At 47.8% G+C, this 24502-nt stretch overlaps 1 protein-coding gene across 1 annotated transcript in view; it reads left to right on the forward strand.

Annotated features, from left to right (window-relative positions):
• Positions 1–24502, forward strand: part of INTS3 (integrator complex subunit 3) — a 649525-nt gene that overhangs the window by 569468 nt on the left and 55555 nt on the right. The window contains exon 26 of the mRNA XM_078670092.1: positions 3307–3474. Within this exon, the coding sequence (XP_078526218.1) occupies positions 3307–3474 (168 nt within the window). The remainder of the gene's footprint in view (positions 1–3306; positions 3475–24502) is intronic.

A 24502-nucleotide genomic window follows, 5' to 3' on the forward strand; every position in this document is an offset into this window, starting at 1 on the left:
TTTTTCAGGGCCGTTTCACTTACTTAACACCTTGACCGCGGCGCCGATTCCGCCCCTGTGCTGGACATTCCAGAACAGGGCGCGGTCGTGACGGAACCGTTCCGTCATCCGTCATCAGCACAGCTCAGCCGTAACTGATGACGGAACGGTTCCGTCACCAGCATCGAAGGGGTTAAACTTACTGTTCTGAAAATGTGATGTACGTGTTTACAGGCTGGCTATTGTTTATGCTTCATCCGCTTGGCAATCCACCTGTTTCTCTTGCAAACAACATTGCATTTGCCCTAACATATAGCCCTTTGACCCTGTGCTTTTTAATGTAGTTTTGAAAAATTGTTTTAATGTACTTTTCACAACTGCCTGAAAAGATTTTTGCTGGGTCGATCACCATGTTTCAAAGAAAGTGATGGTCCTTTCTGTTTATCTCAAAGATCATTCCAGCTTCTGAATACATAAGGGATTAGCTCCTCGTTCTTGTATTTTCCCTGTGCTGCACTCACTCATTTGTGGTCAACATTCATTATATGGATCTGAAATTAGCTTTGTGTTTTTAAAAATGACTATACCGGGGCTTCAAGCAAATCCCATGCTGTTTGAGTCCACACGTGTATGTGAAGTCTGCATGCACCCACTGCAGGGGAGCTCCCGAGGGAGCACTTGAGAGATTCAAAGACTCTTCAGTGGTTGTTTGGTCTTCACTTTGCGGTCCCTTCAGTTCTTAGGATTCAAGAGTAATTTGGAAGATTCATCGAGAGAGAGCATATGTTGACCCTACATCCCCACCCGCATAAGTGACCCTCTGATCCAAACCTGCAGTAACTCACTTGTGTTCTCTTCCCCTGAAGGGAAACCTGCCTTCAGAACAAGATGGTCTGGTGCTTTACGCAAGCCTTCACAACCTCAACCTCCTGCTTGAAAGCGTTACACCTAGGCCAGTCCTTTCGCTGTAGAGCTTTTATTGTTTGTCTAGTTGGCCGGTGGCCATCTACAAAATCTGTGTACACCAGTAGGTAGGTAGGGTATTTAATCTAAGTTGTTAATAAGAAAGCCTAGATATTTTTGCAATGAACACTCCTCGCATCCTACAGTTTGTGATAGTTCTGGCAGGAAAAAAAGTCTTCACAAAGGAAGAGTAAAGAATTATTTGACCGTAACCTCTGCATGTCTGTTTTCGGCTGATCTAGGTTCTCAGATTAATTTCTGTTTTTCAGATACCAGTGATGCAAGATATATTTATTTATAAAATGTGTTGACTACATTATCCCACTGTGGAACTTGAATTTATTTCTTCAGCTGCTAATTTAACTATTATATTAATGCCATATTCAGCATTTGTCTTCAAAAACTGCTTTCTCACTGGCATTCTTCAGCTGGCTGAGTAGGGAAACGTGGCACATTGTTGGCACCATTTGACCTGTCACACTTTCTAAAGATAGTTCATTGCACAGTAAAGCTATGCTTTGTACCTCAAGATCAGAAACTTCGCCTTTTTACCTATGCTTACTGTTTTCTGTCATCTTCCGGGGCAAAAGGGCACTTGGGTACTACATTTAGAAAGCTAAAGGTACAAGTATTGACAGTAATGCAGCTGTTCTTAACGTGTGGTCCGTGGACCCCTGGCGATCCGTGGCACCTCCTAGGGGTCTGTGACTGTTTAGAAAATTCAATATTAGCAGAGTAAGAAATGATGCAAATAAAAAGGCAACATTGAACAATATAAAACACTATAAATATGAAGGAATTTGAAATTGTAAACTAAAAATTAGGTTGGCATCCTTCGCTTTGTTCATGGGAACAGCAAACAGAAGTATGAATGATTGACCGACTCAACTGAAGCACTACTACAGGCTGGTAAAAAGAGAAGAAGGTTTAATCGGCAAAAAAGTGACATGTTAAAATCTAACATATTTCTTTCCATGTTGTTAATGAAAGAATTTTTTTTTAAGTTGGAACCATCCATTAAAAGTTTGCTTTTTGTTTTTTTTGATTGTGAATTAAAGAAAATATTTCGTAATTTGTGTATTTATTTGAAGTATGCCTATTGCTGTTTTTCTAGTATATTTCTGAGGTTCAAACCATAGACATTGCTTAGGCCGAGCTTCTTATAGTGAATCAGGGGAGATCCATAGAAGGCAAACGGTTAAGAACCGCTGTAATAATGTATTTTGTTAAGTGTGAAGAGCGCCTTGGCAATGTGATTAATCAGAATCAAGCAATTTTAAGATGGATACTTTCAGAACTCAAGTTCTGTTATGGGATAGCAGGTAAAGATACCTCGGAAGGATTTAGAGCTCAATCTAATTGAGATAAAGTGCATCATCTGCTATTCTTAGGAGAGAGATTCTGAGATGATTTCTCAGCCCCTTGTCCAAGCACTGCTGTTTAGATTGCCATAAGATGGAGGCTTCTCAGTTTGGCAGTGCTTTGTAATGTTGCCATTCTCTAGATCCTAGCCTGCCCTCTTTTAGTAACTGATTCACAACAGCAAGCTGTAGAAAGTTGGATCCATTTAAAGTTTGAACGGGCCTGTTTATTCTTTTACATTTTATATTATTATTCTTATTTTGTTTCTTGTAAACTCTATCCTTACCTTCAGTCTTGCATGGAGGGAATAGTGCTGTTGCTGAGGGCACCTGCTGTAAGCCTCTCCTAACAATGCAATAGTTCTAAAGAGCTTTTAACATATATTTGCAATTACCTGACACCTGTTGGGATACCTCAACCTTTGGTGTCTCAGGACTTGGAGATTTTCTGCTCTCTCTGTGCTGAGGTATCCTTATTCGCAAGATCATAGGTATTTTCTTACGTGTTACTACCAAGCGCTTCGGGGTAGTTGTGCTGAAAAAAGTGTGTGCCGCTATGCTACGCCTGGTGAGACGGTGTACACTGCAACATACAACTGCTTTTTGATCAAAACATAAAATCAGAAATGTGGTCTGTATTGGAGGATATGGTTTATGTCGTTCTTTTCATATGAGGAAATAGGATCATAGTGTACAAGCTAACAGATCTTAGGTCCTTCCTCTACTCGCTTGCTTCCGACTAATAGTGAGTTGTAGAATGTTATGAAATGCTTGTGCAAGGATTGCAAAAGATTGAAGCTAATGTATTCCACAGAACTGCAAATAATCGAACTGCTAGAGTAGAATGAATTGAAAACCGTTGAGCATTTGTGTGATTTGAGCTGCCATTGTATGTAGCTTTATTACCTGAAATAAATATGGGGTAAGTCTTGGGATAGTTAATGGGAGCGTCTAGCTGTCCGTACTCTCTGCTCCTATCTTGATACATGCATTCTGTTCTCAGGCCAAGCGAGGAAATGGTGAAAATGGTTCTGAGCCGGCCGTGCCACCCAGATGACCAGTTCACCACCAGTATCCTCCGTCACTGGTGCATCAAGCACGATGACGTCCTGGCGGAGCACATCAAGCCCTTATTGATCAAGAACAACAGTTTGCCACGGAAACGACAAAGGTGAGCCTGGAAGGTACCAGTCTGATTAGCGTGGATCCTGGTGGTAAGGGTTGAGTTTGTTCTCAAGAATGGGATGGGTGCTATTGAAATAGATTTGTGGGAAATGTAGCTAAGTACCCCGATGCAAGGCGCAGCGGGGAAATAATCTGGTCTAATACTACTTTTGATTTATTTTTTGGCAATATGGTGGTCTCTTATTGTTTTTTTTTCCAGTTTCTAAACAATTTTGAGTTTCGCAATCGCAGTTGTTTCAAGGGAAGGAGGATTTGGAACTGTCTTCTGGGCCGGTTTTACATCGCTTCTCTCTGCCAGTGCATTACTGTTTAGCTGTTTCTTCCGGCAAAGATGAAGTATAGGAAACCACTTGCTTAAAGCCTGGTTTATTGCACCCCACACTACCCCCATACCCGCTGCAACTCTCCAACCACTATAATCCGGTGCCCAAGGATTCAGGGAGGAAAGAAGAAGAAACGTTTTCCTTCTGGGTGAATTCTGTTGTAACTCTCCCGCTTTCACAACACAGGGATTCTTGACAGAAAATACACGGTGCTTTTCCTGAGATCTAGGTGAAACACAGTATGAGGTCAGACCCTAAGAGCAAGGTGAGATGCTCACCAGGAACTGCCACGGGGTTGTTTTGGGCAATGGGAGCATCATTTTAAGATGTACTTTCCAGTCCTCTCAGATGCAGGCAATTCCGAATCAGTTGTGATGGTGGAAGAACCTCGACAAAAAGTACCAGGATCACTTTGAAGGGCATTTTTTCCTGTGTCACAAGTTGAACACATCACATTTTAGAGTCTGTAGAGACCCATTCTACACCCTCACAGACGTCACTCTGGTGGAACAGTCTGTAGCCATCACTTCAGAGCAGGATGACCCATCTTTTGCTTAGGGTGACCAACTGGCATGGATGTAAATTCAGGACGGTGAGTGTAAAAATTCAGGACAAAGGGTCAAAATTAAGAACAGGAGGTCAAAATTCAGGACAAAACTTCAGGACAAAGGGTAAGTTTTACAGACACATCAGAGGAGGTTGCGCAATAGTATAGAAGTAAGCCCATCCACATTCAACCATTTGCAAACCTATCCATCATGTATCCTTCCATCCATCATTTCACACATCCAGCCACCCTTTCACACATCCACCCACCCTTTCTCTGATCCATCCATCCACCCTTTCTCTGATCCATCCATCCACCCTTTCTCTGATCCATCCATCCACCCTTTCTCTGATCCATCCATCCACCCTTTCTCTGATCCATCCATCCACCCTTTCTCTGATCCATCCATCCACCCTTTCTCTGATCCATCCATCCACCCTTTCTCTGATCCATCCATCCACCCTTTCACTCATCCATCCACCCTTTCACTCATCCATCCACCCTTTCACTCATCCATCCACCCTTTCACTCATCCATCCACCCTTTCACTCATCCATCCACCCTTTCACTCATCCATCCACCCTTTCACTCATCCATCCACCCTTTCACTCACTCATCCATCCATCCTTTCACTCATCCATCCATCCACCCTTTCACTCATCCATCCACCCTTTCACTCATCCATCCATCCATCCACCCTTTCACCCATCCATCCACCCTTTCACCCATCCATCCACCCTTTCACCCATCCATCCACCCTTTCACCCATCCATCCACCCTTTCACCCATCCATCCACCCTTTCACCCATCCATCCACCCTTTCACCCATCCATCCACCCTTTCACCCATCCATCCATCCACCCTTTCACCCATCCATCCATCCACCCTTTCACCCATCCATCCACCCTCCCTTTCACCCATCCATCCATCCACCCTCCCTTTCACCCATCCATCCATCCACCCTTTCACCCATCCATCCATCCACCCTTTCACCCATCCATCCATCCACCCTTTCACCCATCCATCCACCCTTTCACCCATCCATCCACCCTTTCACCCATCCATCCACCCTTTCACCCATCCATCCACCCTTTCACCCATCCATCCATCCACCCTATCCATCCACTCTTCCACCCTATCCATCCACTCTTCCACCCATCCATTCACTCATCCATCCAGCCATTTACCCTTTCACTTACTCATCCATCCAGTCACTCATCCTTCTACTCATTCACCCTTTCAGTCATCCATCCTCCCTTTCTCTCTCAATTGACCCTTTTACGTAGCCATCCTTGCTCCCAGCCACCCACCCATCTACTCATGCACTCATGAATCCATCCATTGACCCGATCACTCATCCATCCTTTCTCCCATCCATCCACCCGTTCACTCCTGTATCCATCCACCCTCCCACTCTCATCCATCCTTTCACTCATCCGTCCATTCATTAACCCTTTCACTTATCAATCAATCCATCCATCAGTTCAATCTTCTATCCACCCATTACCTCGCCCATCATCCATCCTTTCACTCATCCAGCCACCCAGTTACCCATCCATCTACCCTTCACCCATACTTTCATACATCGTTTCACTCCTCTATCCATCCATCCTTTATTATTCATCCATTCACCTTTTCATTCACCCTTTCACTAATCCATCCAGCCATCCACCCATCCCTTCACTTACTCGCCCACCTTTGCATATTAATTACGAGCTGAGCCTTTGTCTGCAGAGTTGCAGACAGAAGAGGCCCACCAAGAACTCCACCCTTGTTGTAGTTCCTAAAGCAGGGGGGGGGGTCACTATGCCCCTGCACATAGAAAAAGTGGCAGTCATAATTAAGTATGTTTGTACTTATGTACTGTATGAAGACACCTTTATTCTTTTCAATAAAATCACTTTGTGAACTGAAAAAAAGTGAAAGTCATGAGTCGTGCATTATGCACAGTGCCAGGACATGAGGTGACTGTGACATGGTGTTGTTTCCAGGGCTTTAAGTGGGATGAAAAAACGGGGGGTCTCTCCAAAGGGGGTGCCTTTCGAATGAAAGCAGTGCAGATAGTACAGGAAAGCACTGAGCCCGTACATTAATATCCGAGCACCGGCAGCGCGCGCTTGATCGGCATCCGTCCGAGTGTTCGCTCCCCGTGACCCACGGGCTGAGCTGTCCTTCTCTGATCCGTTCTCTGATCTCATTTCCGTGCTTTGTCATGCACGTGCGTCAGTTTGAGGCCCTTGAATTTAACGTGCGAAGAGTTGGCATTTTGTTTCAGCCCGGGGAGGGCGGCTGTATTTAATGGTGACCGCGCTGGCCCTCCTGCAAGTCTCCGTCTCCTCTCCACGTGGAGCAATGCTGCCACCTAGTGGTTAGTAGGAGTATCTTCTGTAGTACAGCCTTAAAGGAGGGTGAAATTCCCCTATTAATTAATGCATATTTGGATCCTGAAACAGGAGAAGAACATCAAATGGGCTGTATATTTTAATCTTGTGTGTGGATGGCTGCAGGCGCACAGAGATTTTTTCATTTAGTTTTTAATTTAGTCTTAAAAGACTTCAGGGGGAGTCTTAATCTAAGCCGTGTGTTTTGCAGTGGCTTGTTAATGGAGTTTCTTTAAGCCTATGTCTTTAGTTGATGTTTTTGTACCTGGTGACGGTCACCCAGTGTGTCTTTTCAATGTGCCTTTTTAGTGGGGGTGCACAGTAGTGATGGGCCTTTTTGGGGGTTTTTTGCAAGGAAATGCACTAACGGTCTTCACGTCTCTGCATTTTAATTTGTTATTGTTCTGCCTGTGCCGAGACACCCGTATAGGACATGTCAGGCTAAATTATGTCTCAAAATCCACGGGCTAAACATTATAACATTGGGTCCCCAAAGTGTTGTGCATAGTATCAACGTCTTTCACCACACTTCGGGGAGAATTTCAAAGGATCAATAAAGTTAAATAAACCAGCAGTCAGTCCTATGTCTGAGAGTGACATATATTTCTCCAGAAGCATGCTTTGCTGGGACCTATGGACCCTACTTGCATAGGGGAAAATATAATTCCCAGAATCCGGATTGCTGTTGGCTAAAAACTTTCTTGCTGGATTAGCCTGCATGGATTGGCTCTTAAATACGTCAAACAAATTTGGGAAGCAGTGGAGCCAGGTACATGTACTATTTTATTACATGCACCTTACTGCCATTTGTATGGTCCAACAGCTCCTTTTGAATCAGAGTGCCCTTTTTGATTAGAGGAGATTCTTTTACCAAATCACAGTGGTCTGTTTATATTGCATTTATCTGATAGAGACTTCTAGCCACAGATTCCTTACCTTTTGAATTATCTCCAGGTGTCCAACTGGATCTGGAAATTTTTTCTTAACTAGTACCCCTGTGCGCCGGTAGGTGGCGTCGTTCAGCTCCGCGTGGCGTCATCCATGTCAGAAGTCACATGCACGGTGCCTATATAGCTGCATATGTCCGTTCTTCTCTTTACGCAAAAGTCAGTGTACATCCGGAGAAAGCCCTCCCTTAGTCATTTTTTAATCAAGATCTCTTTATTAATGTTTTTCAAAACAAACTTTAGGAGGCTTCTGTTTCACTACATCATAATAACAGGCATGGAGAATCACACTGTACCGATTAGCTTGAAGAATTGCAAGAACTCTGGTGGCTGAGACATGCACCCCTTTACCCATTCCTATGGTAGCCGCTAAAAACCTTTTTTGTTAACACCCTCACTTAGCGGCGGCTCCTTTATAGGAGCTTTGCCCCACTAGTTTGGGCTGCCAATTCCCCTGAAAAATAAAGCAGCTTGAATTCTTTAATTTATTTTCTGTTCTGTTATTTTTGGTGAGGTTTTGTTCGTTCAGTGCCACTGCCACTTACTTTGATCTAACAGCTCATTGTTTGTTTCATTGGCCCAGCTGGAAGCAAATTACATGATGTCACATGCCAATAGAGAGGGAGAGCCTGGAAGGGGGCGTGGCTGCTGCATGTGCATCTGAGGAGCTGTGTAATTAACTGATCATGTAAGGCTGGCCGGTCTCTGGACTCGGCCAGCCTGACATGCGTACTTAAGCCATCTCACTGTAAATTAATTCTGTCTTGAGGACATGGCCTGTGCCAGCTAACATAGTCCTCTGTCTTCACTGGGGCGCTTTGTTGCTTTGTCCTTCCAATCCTGGCCGGCTCTCATGCTATTTAATGTAATCAATATCATAAGAGCTACGTTGGCATTGGCTCTTCGGCACAAAGCAATTCAACCACAACATCAGAAGTCTAGAAATCTACTGGCAAAGAATCTGTGGGTTCTAAGGTTAAAACAGTGTGGTATCATTGCTGTACTCCAGACTTCACAAGAACTCCTTTGGGCTAGAGGAACTAGTCCCCTGCAGTTGGCAGGTGTACACCGCTAAGTTCACAACCTTGAAGTACTACACATCGAGCCATCCGGCGTGGCTGCTCAAAAGTCACTGGGCAGGTGACTTCTGGAAACTGTAGACCCTCAGCGAGGCTCAGCTTTCTACAACATTCCCATGGTCCTCTGGAAGAAGATGTCCTCCACTACAGTGCTTGCAGGTATCAAGGCTTGTTGGTCAGTCCGACTAGTACCTGCTTTATTCGACGCTTCAAGAGAAGGGCTCCATCTGCATCAATGACCATCCCCACATGTGGCTTCATTGTAAAGATCCTGGATTTGTTTTCAACCTCTCGTGGCACACCGGCCAGCACCAGTTGCAGCGTCTCCTGATTAGCACCACGGATAGCCAGAAGCACCACTCCACCATAGTCTCCCAAGCCAGGTAGATCCAATCTGCCTGGAATAGAGTAGAATAGTATTTATTATGCATGATTAATTAAAACCGTTGCATACATTAAAACATAATAAGACATCTGTTCATATATATTTAAAAATGCTGTTAAGTAGTCCACATATTTAATTTCAGTTACTCATTAAAAAAAAAGAGAAATAAGGAGGAGGAGGACCTTTGCCACAGTTATTTGACCTCTTTCAATGTGCCATTTAGCCTTTTTCCAGTGGATCGCAGTGTTGTTTTAAAGAGGGCCGTGGCCAACATAGGGAGACTCCTCAGTGTCGTTGCCTTAACACTTGTTTTACGTCGACAACTTGCAACACTTTGTCAGAAGGAAACACTACGGAGTGATTATAATGAAGATCTCTGAAGCAAGCCTTTTTTACCACTTGTTACTATTTTGAATTTAACGAAAAGAGGAAGAGTTTTTAGGACGTTGGCTCCGTGGATGACTCTTCTCCCACTTGTTCTTTTTGATGGATTAATCAGTTTGGCAAAGCTTCTGTTGTTGAATGTTCCAAGGGCAACGTGCATGAGTTTTTCAGTCTCTTAGCTGGTATGTCGAAAAACGTTGTTAGTCGACAATATAGCTGCACTCTCTCTGGGTTGAAACAAAGCAGTACCGCTTGTCTAAAGGTCCTAACTACGTACTGTCTGAACAAAGGTTTTAAAAGGCTTATTCTTATGTCCCTTAGGTTATTGCAGGTGCAGATAACGTGTAATAGGTCCTCCACTCCGCAGCCACAGAGGTGACAAGGCTGATCACCGCCTTTTCTCTCCCAAGGGGGAAAAACTGATTAATTACACCAATCCCCCAGCGGAGTTTTAAGAATGTATCCTTTGTGGTCATTTTTATTCCGATTTTCAAGTATGATTGCGGTTTTAAAGCTTTGTATGTATTCAGTACTACCCAAGCGTGAGAACGTTTGGATAGCGTGTTTTTATCTTCTGCGACTGACAATTGTCAGGAAACCTTTGTTACGTTTTTTTTAAATTCAGAGTGTGACACTGTAATGCTCCAGAGGTCTGTGAGTCCTAACAGTTTGATTGAGTCCTGCAGGTACTCTCTAGCTGGTGATTTTGTAGGGTGGAGTAACTCTGTCCATATTTGACTGTTCAGGGATCCTTCTGCTGCTTCTTTGATTTTATGCCAGCATTTTACGTATGCTCCCCTTCTTTCAATTGATTGTTTTTGTAGCCCAAACTCCAACCGTATTTGGGCCGGGGAACCATACCTAGGGAGCTGAAAGATGGCTCGATATGCGTTAGTTATTGTATTCTCTACGGCTATTGCATCTTTGCCCTTCATTGCTGAGCTACCGTATGTTATTGTAGGATGAAGTTTTGCTTGCAGGACTTTTATTAAAGGGTCAAGTGTTAGGTCCGGCAGGTGCTTCTTTAGAGGTTTTATAGCCAAATATATCATTACCTCTTTCCTCCGCAAGGATTCTATCTGTGGTTTGAAAAAGTTGTTTTGGTCTAGTATTAATCCTAGGTATTTGTAGCTGGATGCTTGATCTAAGGAATGACCGTCCAGGAACCAATTGAAGCTTTTCTTCCTATGGTGATTTACTGCTATTATTCTTGTCTTGCTATAATTTATTTTCAGGGTGTTCCTTTCTGATACGCTGTAAGTCACATTCAGGAGATGTTGTAATCCAATGGGGATTCGACTTATCAGAACCAAATAGTCTGCATATAACAGGTTTGATAAGGTTATATTTCCTAGTTTTTGGAGACTCCTGGTCCAAGGCCAGCTCCTTGCTTAAAGTCCAAAGGGTTTTGCTCAACTCGCCTGCAAGTACCTTTTTGCTAAGGTAGCCATTTAAAGACCGCAGGGCTGATTGACAGCTCAGTTTGACAGCTAAAGTGCACCTCTGCACCCTGCTCCCCTGAGCCAGGTAAAATTGTGATAGCTGTTGTGAACTGGTCTAGAGACTCACAAGACCGTAACCCTGAGTGGGTTCTGTTGAACTCATTCTCTAAGTAACCTATTGCATATGTTTTCCCATTGACCACAAGTTTAATGTTTTACACTGCTAAACTACTGATTTATTTAATTCTTTAAAATTGATGGCTCCAGTTATCCTGTATGTATCGATTTCATTTTGGTGTCTAAAAAATATATAAAAATCGGCTCTATTTTCATAAATTGTTTTTGAATTCTCTTGACTTGTGCCAATTACTTATCGGCTGTTTTGGCAATGTGAAATGCTTAACATGTTCCTCTGAGTAGCATGTCTGCTCTTTGCCTCTCTACCAGGATTGCGAGAAAAGAAGGTGTATGAGAGAGTACTCAGGGTCCATCTTTGTCTATTGTGCTAGTATTACATCGTAAGGAACCTCTGCCATACCACATAATACTTTTATCTTGCAACAATCCCGGTCTTGACTTCGGCTCTATACTCACTTTCTTCCACCTCGCAGGTAAAATGATCATAGAAGCTCTTGATGAGTAGAACTATTTTCTGCGGTATGCCAGAGGCTCTCCGTAAACGCCGGAGGCTATCAATAGGGGATACTGTCAAAGTATTTCTCAAAATTGATGAAGTTGATGTATAGCTGTCTCTGGCAATCTGTGCCCTGCTCTTTGACATTGCTCAGAGTAAGGATCTGATCATCACGCCCTCTGCCCGTTTTGAAACCAGTCTTTTTTATTCTGAACTGCTGTCCACGGCATTAAACATGCACTATATAATGATATCCGCTAGGATTTTACTCAGGATTGAGAGGAAGGCGATTCCACACCAGTTGTTACAATTGCTTGATGCTCCCTTCTTTGGAATCTTGACAATGATACCTTGTTCCAATCTTCATATTGTCTTGGCAACAAGCTTTTCTGTTCCTGAGAGATGGGATGGCAGTGATGATTTCTTCTTTCAGTGGTGGAGCAGTGTTCACATCCAAGTCTGTCTCTACTTTTTGGATTTTCGCTAACCTTGTTGTTACAGCTCTGTTCAAGACATCTTTGAAGTGCTCAGCTCAGCGTGCTTCCTGCTCTTTCTCTGTTGTGAATAGTCTGCCTTGTTTGTCCATGATAGAAGCGTTGAATGTTGCACACGATTAACAGTGTACTATCCTCGTGATCTTTAAGACTTTTCCCTATTCTCCAATATTGGTTGTCTCTTCTGCTTGGCTGGCAGGGTTATCCATGTATGCTTGTCTGCTATTACTATTCTTTTGACTGCTCTATTGGCATCTTTTTACTGTTGCCCCTACTTTCTCAGATTTAGTCTTTATACATTTTTTCTTTGCTGCCCTCCTGTCTACAATACCTTGCTACCTTGCCATTTGTGTTGTTTTTTCCATTCGTTCCTTTTACTTTGCTTGGTCCCAAGGCATGTTTCATTGCTCTTCACATATATTGAAGAGATATGTTCCCATTTCATGTTGACTGCATGGGCAGCTGGCTCAGACGTCTCCTCTCCGATTTCTGCCAGAAGTTGGAACCTGTTTTTAATGTGTAAGACAAATAACTTATTTGTCTTGGGTTCTTGTAATTTTGCCACATTGGAGTGTTGTCATCCTGATGTTTTGTGTCCTGTTTTTCTGAGCATCCGCTTTAAAAGAGCGGTCATTAGATTGTGATCACTGCTGACTTCCACTCGCCCTTAAAATCTTGCAGAGAGTGTCTCCAGGTGCCGCTTCGTAGGTGGTCAATCTGGTTTCTGTCTCCCTTCAGTGGGTGAGCACCAAGTTAGTTTGTTAATATCACGGTGGGGGAAGAGAGTCCATTCTTTGACCAGATCATTTATTGTGCAAACTTCCAACAGTCTTTTTACTTTGTCATTCATTGCTCCACAACATTCATTACCCATGGCTCTGTCATGGTTCATGTCATTTTCCACTTTAGCATTCAAGACCCAAATCACAAACTTCAGGTCGTGATTCAGCATGGCTTCAAGCTCAACGTACCTCTGTTGGTAGAATGTTCTTCACTATTTCTTCTGTGTCACTTGTAAGAGCATAGCACTGGATAACAGCGGTGTTGATGTGTCTACCTTCTAACTTGAGGTGGGCAGAACTTGTGGTGTTTCACTCCAGGGAATTCTACTGAGTTGCATGAAAACTCGGCGAGATTCTGAAGAGTTTCGCCAATGGACGGACCTGGGTATGTCGCTCTGCTTGTGCTCATTTTTGATTCATTCCGGGAGTTCATTCCGCACTGAAAAATCAGCGCAAACTGCACCACACAGTGAAAACTTACCAATGGGGGGCCGCCTACAAGAAATAACTCAACCACGCTGTGGTTGGCGGAATTTGGCCGAAAATCCACATTACTTGCGTAGCGCAGAGTGGCCAAAACTCTGCAGGCAGAGCAGAATGTATCCCCTATTTTTAAACGGGCAGTCACGAGTCTGCTGCTGACTGGCTTCCACTCAGGCATCTTGTTCAGGATGATGGCTATTCCTTTCCGATGTTGGTAATCGTCCTTTCTCAAGTACAGTACTGCCTCTCATGTGGTGGTTTCATTCTGTCATATCCGGTCCACCTACCTTTGCTGACCCCAGAGTATGTAGGTTGAGCCACCCCTTCCTGTGTCATACATAGTCCATATGTTCCAGAATATGGTTTTGCACTTGGCAATGAGAACTTCCGTTATCCTGTCAGTAGTTTCCATGCAACTTTTACTACTGAACTGTCTATCATACATGTGTCATGCAGATACTCTGCAAGTTCCTTGTGTCCAGAAGATTTAGTGGTTCTTCCTGCTGGTTTCGTAACAAATGCTTTTTTATAGGACAAGGTTGTTAGTCTTGTGCCCAATCTGGAGGACAGTGGATGGCACTTAATTTGGTCTCTACCCTTTGACTTCTCCAGCTTGGGTAACCCTGCCAGGACACTAAGCTCCTACTGGCAAAACTCTCCAGTTCACTGAGAAGGGCAAGCCCCTCAACTACTTCATGGTGGCGATCCTGCTGGAAGTAAGAAGATTAAAACAAGCATTGGCATTGCCAATAGGTCTCGCTTGTGGGACCTTATAAGTATTTAGTTTTGCAGCACAATATCCGATTATGCAACAAGGATATTGTGCTGCAAAACTAAATACTTATAAGGTCCCACAAGCGAGACCTATTGGCAATGCCAATGCTTGTTTTTATTTAATGATATTTTATATATCTGAAAGAAACAGGTTAGTATTAGATTCCTTACCTTAGAATATCCCCAGGCGTCAGTCCGGATCCGGAAACTTTTGCGTAGCAGTACCCCTGCGCGTCGGTAGGCGTCGTCTGCAGGCGTCCCCTGCGGCTCCGCGTCGTCGGCGTCGTGCGCCGTGATGACGTCGCTGGAGTATATAGACGCCGCCTCCGCGCGCTGACGTCAGTTCTTCTTTTTTCCGCGCCAGTTAGCGCAGATCCGAAGAGCAGTACTCCGGTCTTTTGACCAAGTGTTTGTAAAACTTATTCTTTCTACGGTGCCGGTAGGATGCCTGGGTTTAAGAGCTGCGACGAGTGCGACCGCATGATGTCGGTCACCGACCACCATCGACTCTGCCTCCGGTGTCTGGGCGCGGACCACGACGTGGAGTCCTGCGTCGACTGTCGGGCCTTGACTGGAAAAGCTAGGCGGGAGCGGTCCCGCAAGCTTCTCGAGCTCCGGGTGTCGGCCCCGCGTCGAGAGCGGTCCCGGTCCGGTCGGAGGTCGAGGGAGCGGTCGAGGGAACGTTCGCGGAGCCGCCATGGGCGCTCCGGGAGTCGCCACCATTCCTCCGGCTCGTCAGGTAAGCACAAGAAGTCGGGGCGTCGCCATCGCACCCCCGACTCCCCCCGACGCCCGCGTACTGCGGCCGGGGGCTCGGTTGACCCCGCGGCCCCGCGTGGGTCGCCGACGCCGTCTACCCCATACCCGTCGGTCCCTGGGGAAGGCGCGTCGCGTGAGGAGATCGAGGCCTTCCTCATTGCTATGAGGGCGAGGTCTTCTCCGGCGGGGCCTTCGGCGCCTGCGGGCCCGTCGGTCCCGTCTGGGGGCCCGAGCGGTTCGGGTGCTCCTGCCCCGGCGCCGCCGGCGGCTCCGGCCCCGGCGCCGCTGGTTCCCCCTGGTTCGTCGCCGGCTGGTCTCCCGGCCTCTCCGGCGTCGGTTCCTGTGGGCCAACCCGTGGTACCGCCCCCGCGTGGTGCAGCGACTCCGCCGTCGGCTCCGGCCGGCGTCGGGTCCCCGGCACCGACGCCGCGCGGCGCCACCCCCCTTTCCTCCCCGACTCCGGACGCGGAGTCGGACCGGCGTCGGCCGACGCCGGATTCGACGCCGATGGGGCCCGTTGACCCCGACGTCTATATCGTCGACCCAGAATATGGGTATGATGACGATGAGTATGGAGAGGGTTGGGAGGGGTCTGAGGACCCTCTATCCCGTGCCTGCCAGTATGATGTGGACTGGGTAGGTGATCTGGGTGATGCCAGTGGCCTGGACGAGTCGCCCAACCCTGGGTTTGTCTCTCCGTCCCCTGTGGCGTCTGAGGCAGGTGCTGCCTATTCGGTGGTCCTGATGAGGGCTGCCAAGGCCTTGCACCTTGAGCTCCCCGTCGCGAAGGTCAAGCCGAACATTCTGACCGAAGTGTTTAAACCGCAGTCATGCCCCCAGGAGCCTCTGCTGCCGTTTAATGAGGCCCTGTCGGATGTCCTTTTGGGCACCTGGTCCAGGCCCGCTTCTGGTGCGCCGGTTGACCGGAATGTCGCGAGGCGTCACCGTCCATGCTCGGACGACCCTGCCTTTTTGTCCACCCATCCCTCCCCGGAGAGTCTGGTGATCCAGGCCTCCACTTCGCAGTCCGCATTTCCGTCGGCTCCGCCCGATAGGGAATCAAAGCGGTATGACCAGTTTGGTAAAAAGGTCTTTTCCTCTTTGAGCGCTGGACTGCGGTCTTGTAATACCGCGTGCCTCTTGGGCCGCTACACCCACTCCCTGTGGGATACGGTCGAGGAGTGTCTGCCGCAATGTCCCCAGGAGGTGCGGGACAAGCTCACACGGGCCTTAGTTGAAGGCCGGGATGCGGCGCGGTACTCGATCCGTTGTGGTCTCGACACGACCGACTCACTGGGACGGGCGATGTCCACAACGGTGGCGATTCGTCGCCATGCTTGGCTGAGATCTGCCAACTTCTCGCCAGACGTCCAAAATTCACTCATGGACATGCCATTTGATGGCAGTCGCCTGTTTGGTGACAAAGCGGACCACGCGCTGGAGCGCTTCAAGGACTCCAGGGTCACGGCCAAGTCCTTGGGTCTTTCGACCCAGCGCCAGCAGACGGGTTCGTTTCGGCCCTTTCGTGGCCAAGGGAGGGGAGGTCCCACACGTGCTGCCAGCCACGCGACGCAGAACGCTCCCCAGCGGGGTGGCGGCCGTGGTTTCCGCCTTGGTGGCGGTAGAGGCCAGCGGCGTGGTCAGTCCACGCCTCCCTCCGCTGCTGCATCCAGGCCTTCCTAGTCCGAGCTTTCGGGCTCACGTGACGCCAGTGGGTGGCAGGGTTCGCCATCACCACTCCCGCTGGCGCGCGATAACATCGGACAGGTGGGTGCTGCAGCTTGTCCGAAGGGGCTATGCCCTCCCCTTCGAGTCCACTCCTCCAGCCATGCCACCGCAGAACCACCGTGTGTCGGGGGACCACTTGACACTTCTGCAGGAGGAAGTTACGGCCCTCTTGGCCAAGGGGGCCATCGAGCGCGTTCCTGGGCCAGAAGTAGGGTGTGGTTGCTACTCCCACTACTTTCTGGTACCCAAGAAGGACAAGGGAGGCCTGCGTCCTATCTTGGATCTACGGAACGTCAACGGCTTCCTCCGGAAGGAGAAGTTCAAGATGTTGACTTTGGCTCAGGTCTTGGCTGCTCTAGAACCACAAGACTGGATGGTAGCGTTGGACTTGCAGGATGCGTATTTTCACATCCCCGTCCTGCCGGCCCACCGGCGTTACCTGCGGTTCACGGTAGGCCACGAGCACTTTCAGTTTATCGTGCTCCCATTCGGCCTTACCAGCGCCCCACGGGTGTTCACGAAAGTGATGGCGGTGGTCGCAGCTCATCTGCGCCGGTTAGGGGTTTCAGTCTTCCCCTACCTCGACGACTGGCTGTTGAAGGCGGGCTCGCCCCAGACAGTCGTCCACCACCTTCAGATGACGGCAGACCTCCTGCACGAGCTGGGGTTTTCCATCAATGTGCCGAAATCACACCTGTGTCCCTCTCAAAAGCTCCTTTTCATCGGAGCGGTTCTCGACTCGGCGCAGTTTCGGGTTTATCCTCCGGAACGGCGGGTCCGGGATATTCAGGCTCTGATTCCCATCTTCCAGCCGTTATCCCGGGTTTCGGTCAGGTTGACGCTGCGGCTTCTGGGGCTGATGGCCTCCTGCATCCTTCTGGTGCATCACGCCAGGTGGCGGATGCGGGCTCTGCAGTGGGACCTGAAGTTTCAGTGGGCCCAGCATCAGGGCAACCTATCCGACCATGTCCTGATCTCGGAGGGCACTGCGAGACAGTTGCAGTGGTGGCTTACGGACCGCGATTGGGTCAGGGGCAGATCCCTCTCCCTTCCCCAACCGGAGCACGTGGTTGTGACGGACGCGTCCCTCCAAGGCTGGGGTGGCCACTTGGGAGAGGCGGAGATCAGAGGCCTCTGGTCTCCGGCGGAATCCCGGCTCCATATCAACATGTTGGAGCTGCGGGCGATTCGCCTGGCACTGAAGGCATTCCTCCCCTTTGTCAACGGGAGTGTGGTGCAGGTGTTCACGGACAACACCACCGCCATGTGGTACTGCAACAAACAGGGCGGTGTGGGGTCGTGGACCCTTTGCCAGGAGGCTCTGCGCCTCTGGCAATGGCTGGAACGTCAGGGCGTGACTCTGACGGTTCAACACCTGGCAGGTTCTCTGAACGCCAGGGCGGACGAACTCAGCCGTCGGTGCTCGGTGGATCACGAATGGCGTCTGAACTCGGATGTGGCGAGAGGCCTCTTTCAGCAATGGGGAGAGCCTTGGTTAGATCTATTCGCCACAGAAGAGAACGCGCAATGTCATCAGTTCTGCGCGTTGGAGTTTCCAAGACGGCACTCGCTCGGCGACACCTTTCGGCGCGAGTGGAGTTGCGGTCTGTTGTACGCCTTTCCGCCTATACCACTTCTGCCCAGAGTGCTGAAGAAGATCAGGCGCGACCGGGCCCAAGTTATCCTTGTGGCTCCGGACTGGGCTCGAAGGTACTGGTATCCCGAGCTACTCAGCATGACAGTCGGTCCCTCGATCCGCCTGCCCCTTCAGGAGGACCTTCTGTCGCAGCAGCAGGGGACGGTCCTCCACCCGAACCTGTCCAGTCTCCACCTCCATGCGTGGAGATTGAGCGGCGACAGTTGAGGCCATTTGACTTGCCTCCTGAAGTCTGTGATGTCATTCTGGCAGCCAGGCGTCCCTCCACAAAGTCGGTATACGCCTGCCGGTGGAACAGATTTGTGGCATGGTGCACAGCAAAGGCTGTGGATCCCCTTTCTGCCCCTCTGTCTGAGGTTCTCCTCTTCCTCCTTTCCCTTGCCCAGCAGGGCTCTGCTCTGGGCACTATCAAGGGCTATCTTTCTGCCCTTTCCGCCTTCTTGAGGCTACCTGATCAGCCATCTTTGTTCAAGTCCCCTATTGTGTTAAGATTCTTGAAGGGCATCACGCACATGTATCCTCCAACTCCGTTCGTGATGCCTCAGTGGGACTTGAACCTGGTTTTGACTTTCCTGATGTGCGCTCCCTTTGAGCCCCTTCATTCCTGTCCTCTCCGTCAAGACGGCCTTCCTGGTAGCCATCACCTCTGCCAGGAGAGTGAGTGAGCTCCAGGCTCTTTCTATTCAACCTCCTTTCTTGTCTGTTCATCCTGATAAGGTGGTTCTTCGGACTAGACCTTCTTTCCTGCCCAAGGTAGTCTCTGCTTTTCACATTGGGCAGTCCATCACCTTGCCCTCCTTCTTCCCGCCTCCGCATCCTTCAAAGGATGAAGAGCGGCTCCATCGTCTGGACCCAAAACGTGCGCTTTCATTCTATATGGATCGCACACGCCAGTTCCGGGTGGATGACCAACTGTTTGTTGGCTACGTGGGTGAGAAGAAGGGAAGGGCGGTACAGAAACGGACCATCTCTCGGTGGGTCGTCCTGTGCATCAAAGCATGCTACTCTTTGGCTCGGAAGGAGACTCCTGTTGGGCTGAGGGCCCATTCCACTCGGGCCACGGCGGCTACTACTGCCCTGGGCCGGGGAGTCCCTTTGCAGGACATTTGCCAGGCGGCTACGTGGGCCTCGCTGCACACCTTTGCGAGGCACTACTGCCTGGACAGTCAAGTCCGGAGGGATGGCTTCTTTGGCCGTTCGGTCCTCCAGGACTTTCTGGTGTAGGTTGTATTGGTTCGCAGACCCACCACCGGGGTTGGTATTGCTGGGGTATCTATTCTAAGGTAAGGAATCTAATACTAACCTGTTTCTTTCAGATGAACAAGTTACTTACCTTCGGTAACGATATATCTGTAAGAAACAGTAGTTAGTATTAGATTCCTTACCGCCCCTCCCATCCTCCCCGTTCTGCGAACTGATACCTAGGGTTAAGGACATCCCTTTCAGGGCCCTAGTTTTCAAATGGCACCAGTGTTGGTTCTCACATGGCTCTGCGTGTTCTGGCGCGGAAAAGCTGTGTGCAAAGAACTGACGTCAGCGCGCGGAGGCGGCGTCTATATACTCCAGCGACGTCATCACGGCGCACGACGCCGACGACGCGGAGCCGCAGGGGACGCCTGCAGACGACGCCTACCGACGCGCAGGGGTACTGCTACGCAAAAGTTTCCGGATCCAGACTGACGCCTGGGGATATTCTAAGGTAAGGAATCTAATACTAACTACTGTTTCTTACAGATATATCGTTACCGAAGGTAAGTAACTTGTTCAGTGCGAACATTGCCCGAAGGTGTCAGAACGCTTTACAAAAGAACCAGTTGCGTTATAAGGACTTTGGATTACATCAGTTACAATAAAAGATACAAACAGAAAAAATGTCAAATGTACAAGTTGTAAAGTCACTCAAGGAAGAGATGTAAACAAAAAACTGCAAATGTCCAAGTTGTAAAGTCACTTAAGAAAGAGATACAAACAGAATTTTTTTGTGCAAATGTACAAGTTGTAGAGTAACTCAAGAAAGAGATACAAACGGGTAAACTATAAAATCACATAGGAATGGTAGTAAGTATAAAGTACTACATATACTAGTGGGTAGAGTACCTGTAAATCCCGAATGTTTTTCTGACTGACGGTGAGGGTGGCGCTAGAGAGCGATTGCGATTGCGAGACTGAGCAGTTTGGGCAGGGGGCTGATCTCTTTACCATACAGGCAAAATGTCCGTCCAGCTGAAGGGAGCTGCTATTTTTGTGACTGCGCGGCTGAAACTGGTTTTGGAAGTAAATGAAGAGATGCAGGTGCTCTCCAGCGCCGGCCCGCTGGGAGGGTTTGATGGCCGCTGCTTGAAAAGAAAATGCACATGTTTCCCGAGTCCAGCAGCAGCTGCGAGACAAGGATTTATGTCGCTCTCAGAACTCGGCCCTTTCAGAATGCTACATTTAATCACACGCACAGAAAGCAGAGCAAATGTTAAAGATGTTGCATATAAAAGGCAGGGGGCTGATCTCTTTACCATACCGGCATGCTGTTTATTTTTCCAAAGCTTGAGAAAACCTGTTCGATAAAAAGCTGAAGGAGGAGGGGGTGCGAGGGATGAGGGAACGTGGCCTGGGGGAAGCTGGCTGGGGAGGGGGAGGAGAAATGCAAGGAAGGCTGTGTGCGGCGTAATTAGGGGAGGAGAAGCCGAGAAGCCGCAGAGCGCACGCTGGGCGAAGCCCTTTGATGTGCTGTGCGGCAAATGGAGGGAGGCTGATGCGCGTTCATGTTTGAACACGTGGTTCACGTGAACTTCATGAAAACGCCAGCAAAAAGCTGGTGGTTTCATGATGATTTTCGCTACTTGAATTCTCGCTCCGCTCGATGCGCATGCGCGCATCGATAGGTCGCGAGACCTAAAAAGAGGATATACACCACAGTTTTCAACAGAACCTCCTGAGGTCAGCTTGCCTTAGATTGGTACTACTTTTTCAGTGAAGAAGCAAAATGTTCACTATTACCACACAGCTGGAAACCTCCTGCAATTACTGTCCCAGAGTTTATGGTCCAATAAGTCTGTTATTCTGTGCTGGGTCCATATTTCCATACCTTCTGGAAGCAGACATGAATGTTGCATGCCATGAGCAGATAGAGGCGTTTGATTAGAGTTGCCACGCATGGTAGTGCATTCGTTTGGCAGTGGAAAAGTAAAATAGACTCTGGACCTAAAACTTTAGAAAAGAAACTGGTGTCACTTCTTATTTATCGCCCCACATACATATCATGGGAAACAACCGTTACACCTGCATGCCATTACAATGAAATGGCTTGCTGCATGGGGATAGAAGGTGTTCAATTTAACTCCAGCACCTTCCCTACTGTTGCACAGACTGGAGTTGGAATAGTAAATTATACTATTCTAAACTCCAGCGCACCCCTGACAGCAAGTCGTTGTAACGACTTGCGTTGTAATGGCATGCGGGGTAAAAGCATGCGTTGTAATATCATACAACCACATATCATATCAGGCATTTCCATGTTTGTCATCACTGATATGTCTGTTTGTTTAATCAAAAGACAGGAATAATGTAGGAACGAGAAGTAAAGACTAGCACAAGTACACTTATGGAGCAGTCTGAAGCTGTACGTGCTCAAGTACCCATGCCTAATTCACAAGTTAGATGCAGTCTTATATCCTGTCCGCTGGGACTCGTTGTTTCCTCTTTTCTCCAGCACTAGGTACTACAGAGGTCTGTTTTTTTTCAATTCAAAACAGCCACTCTAATCAAGCCAAGACAAAGCAAGGCTTCTGAAGTGTTTACATCTTCAAACACTCCCCATCTGCTTGAAATATGTTGTTCAAATAATGTGTGCCCATCCTAACTAAAAAGTAAAAGGGTTCAACGTTTATTTTGTTGGTGAGGCATGCGGATTGGTACACCTGTTTGTGAAATAACAATAGGCTTGAGATCATGGCAGTGATTGTACTACTTTGGTACGCTTCAGTTTTGCATTTCACCATGTAGTTTTATGGTGTTTTACCGCATCCACTCTTTAATATACCTTAAAACATAATGCTTCCTGAGAAAGTGTGTGAAACTGTTTCGTTTAAAATTGCGAAAAATAAAAATGGAAATTCTTATGAAAAAAGACATTTTAAAAAGTTTGCGGAAATAGAAGGCAAGGTTAGGGAGGCAAATAGGATGCTGTTTGAGATAACGTTGGGAATGTGAATTGAATAAGAGATAATCCTTGAGGTGGGATTAGGTTAAGAAACAGAACATTGGTTAAGATGAATATTTACAGACATGCTTAGGGATAAGCACTGCGATCTGAGAACCTTATGGTTTTTGAAAATGTTTAAGGTCCCAGTGGCATGTGTAGTTAGATTTAGACTTTGTGTTAGAAACCAGATAAGATAAAGCCTGTGAGCTATGGTAAGGGACGTTTCATAGTTTAGGGGAAAGCTTAGTGTTAGAGGCTATTAGCCAGGGCTAAGGAAATTTCATAGCTTGGGGATAAGCTTAGTGTTAGGGGTCTCTATTTGAAGTTAAGTTAAGCACTTAGAGATAGCAATTTAATTATTGGTAGTGTTTTTCAGTTTTTTCCTTCCTCGGGTTTTTTTTGCGTTTTTTTTTTTTTGCATTTTTAATTCAGGATAGGCATTTTCCTCACCTAAAGTTTCTCACTTTTACATGTTCTCACTATTTTTCAAACTTTAAACCTAGGGCTCTCTAGAATAATCTTTGGATCCTCATGTAAAAAGTCGGACAGACAATCAAAGGGAGGTTGTTTGAAAACTGCCACAGGCATTTTTCAAGCACACAAAGCCCTGGGTTCAAGTCCCCACTTTCTCAGCGGTTATTTGGGCAGTGGTCTTCTGGAAACAGCAAGCAAGGGCTCAGCATCTAAAGCCCCAAAAAAAACTACTGAAAATTTGTGGAGACAAAGGGACTCATTTCTACCTTGATAAGGTGCGAAGGCAGCGACAATAGGAAAAGTGAACAATAAAACATTGGGGTGAAAAAGTAACTCAAACCTACCTTAACTGTTTCCAGCATGTCAACACTCTTGAATATGTGGTAGATGCGTTATTGCTTCAACTGTTGCAAAGCCAGGATGCTGGAGGAAAAGAGATCCCTTATGTGGGCAACTGGAAAAGGCTTTCAAGAGACAATAAGCAATTTTCAAATCACGAAAGTAAAAAAACAATTCACGAGAGTCTCAGGAGCAGTTGCAAGAATATAATTACTCCAGCACACATAGTTCCAGTACACCCTGATTCAGGCAGTACACTTCCACTACCGCAGTACAGTCATCAGCAGCTCTTTATCTGAAAGAAACACGTTAGTGATAGATTCCTTACCTTCGAATAACCCCCAGGTGTCAGACTGGATCCGGAAGGCTTTTGTCAGCAGTACCCCTGCGCGTCAGTAGGCGGCTGCGTACGACTCCGCGTACGTCATTGGCGTCTTAGTCGCCGAGGTGACGTCGCTGGAGCTACTTAGACGCGCACTGACTTGTTCTTGCTTTTTCCGCGCCAGCAAACGCAGATCCAGAGAGAGCGGTACCCCCAGTCAATTTTTGACTGACTTTTTGGGGACTTTTGTCTCTGTTTTTGTTGTTGTTTTTTCAGACTTTGACTCCTGGTGTGTAGGGATGCCCGGTTTTAAATCTTGCGCTGCTTGTTCCCGCACTATGTCGGTGACGCACCATGAGTGTCTCTACTGTCTGGGGCTCGACCACCACTCCGAGTCGTGCCCCGAATGCCAGGCCCTGGCTCCGAAAACTTTGTGGGAGCGGTCCCGAAAATTGCTGGAGGCCCGGAGGTTGGCTCCGTGCCGTTCAAGGCCCCGGTCCCGTGGGAGGTCGAGGGACCGGTCGCGGAGCCGCCGTCACCATCGTTCGACGAAGTCTTCGCACTCGGAGTCAGGTAAGGCGAAGTACAAAAAGTTGAAGAAGCAACGTCGCTTTCCGCCTTCCCCTAACCTGTCGCGCGACACGGCTGGGGGTGCGGGTGGCGGCCCCCCGCGGCTCCGGCAGAGCCTATGAAGTTGCCGATGGCCTACCCGCCCTTTCCGGGTCCATCAGCGATTCTGGCCCAGCTGCAGGAGTTCCTATCAGTCATGGCACGCGCCTTTGGCCCGTTGGCACACCTTCGGGCCCTGTGGGTCTGACTGGGGGTCCTTGCTCTTCTATGTCATTGGCTCCAGCCCGATGTCGTCGCTGATTCCGGTCTTGACGC

Source organism: Lissotriton helveticus, chromosome 12 (assembly GCF_964261635.1).
Source record: "Lissotriton helveticus chromosome 12, aLisHel1.1, whole genome shotgun sequence".
Lineage (NCBI taxonomy): Eukaryota > Metazoa > Chordata > Amphibia > Caudata > Salamandridae > Lissotriton > Lissotriton helveticus.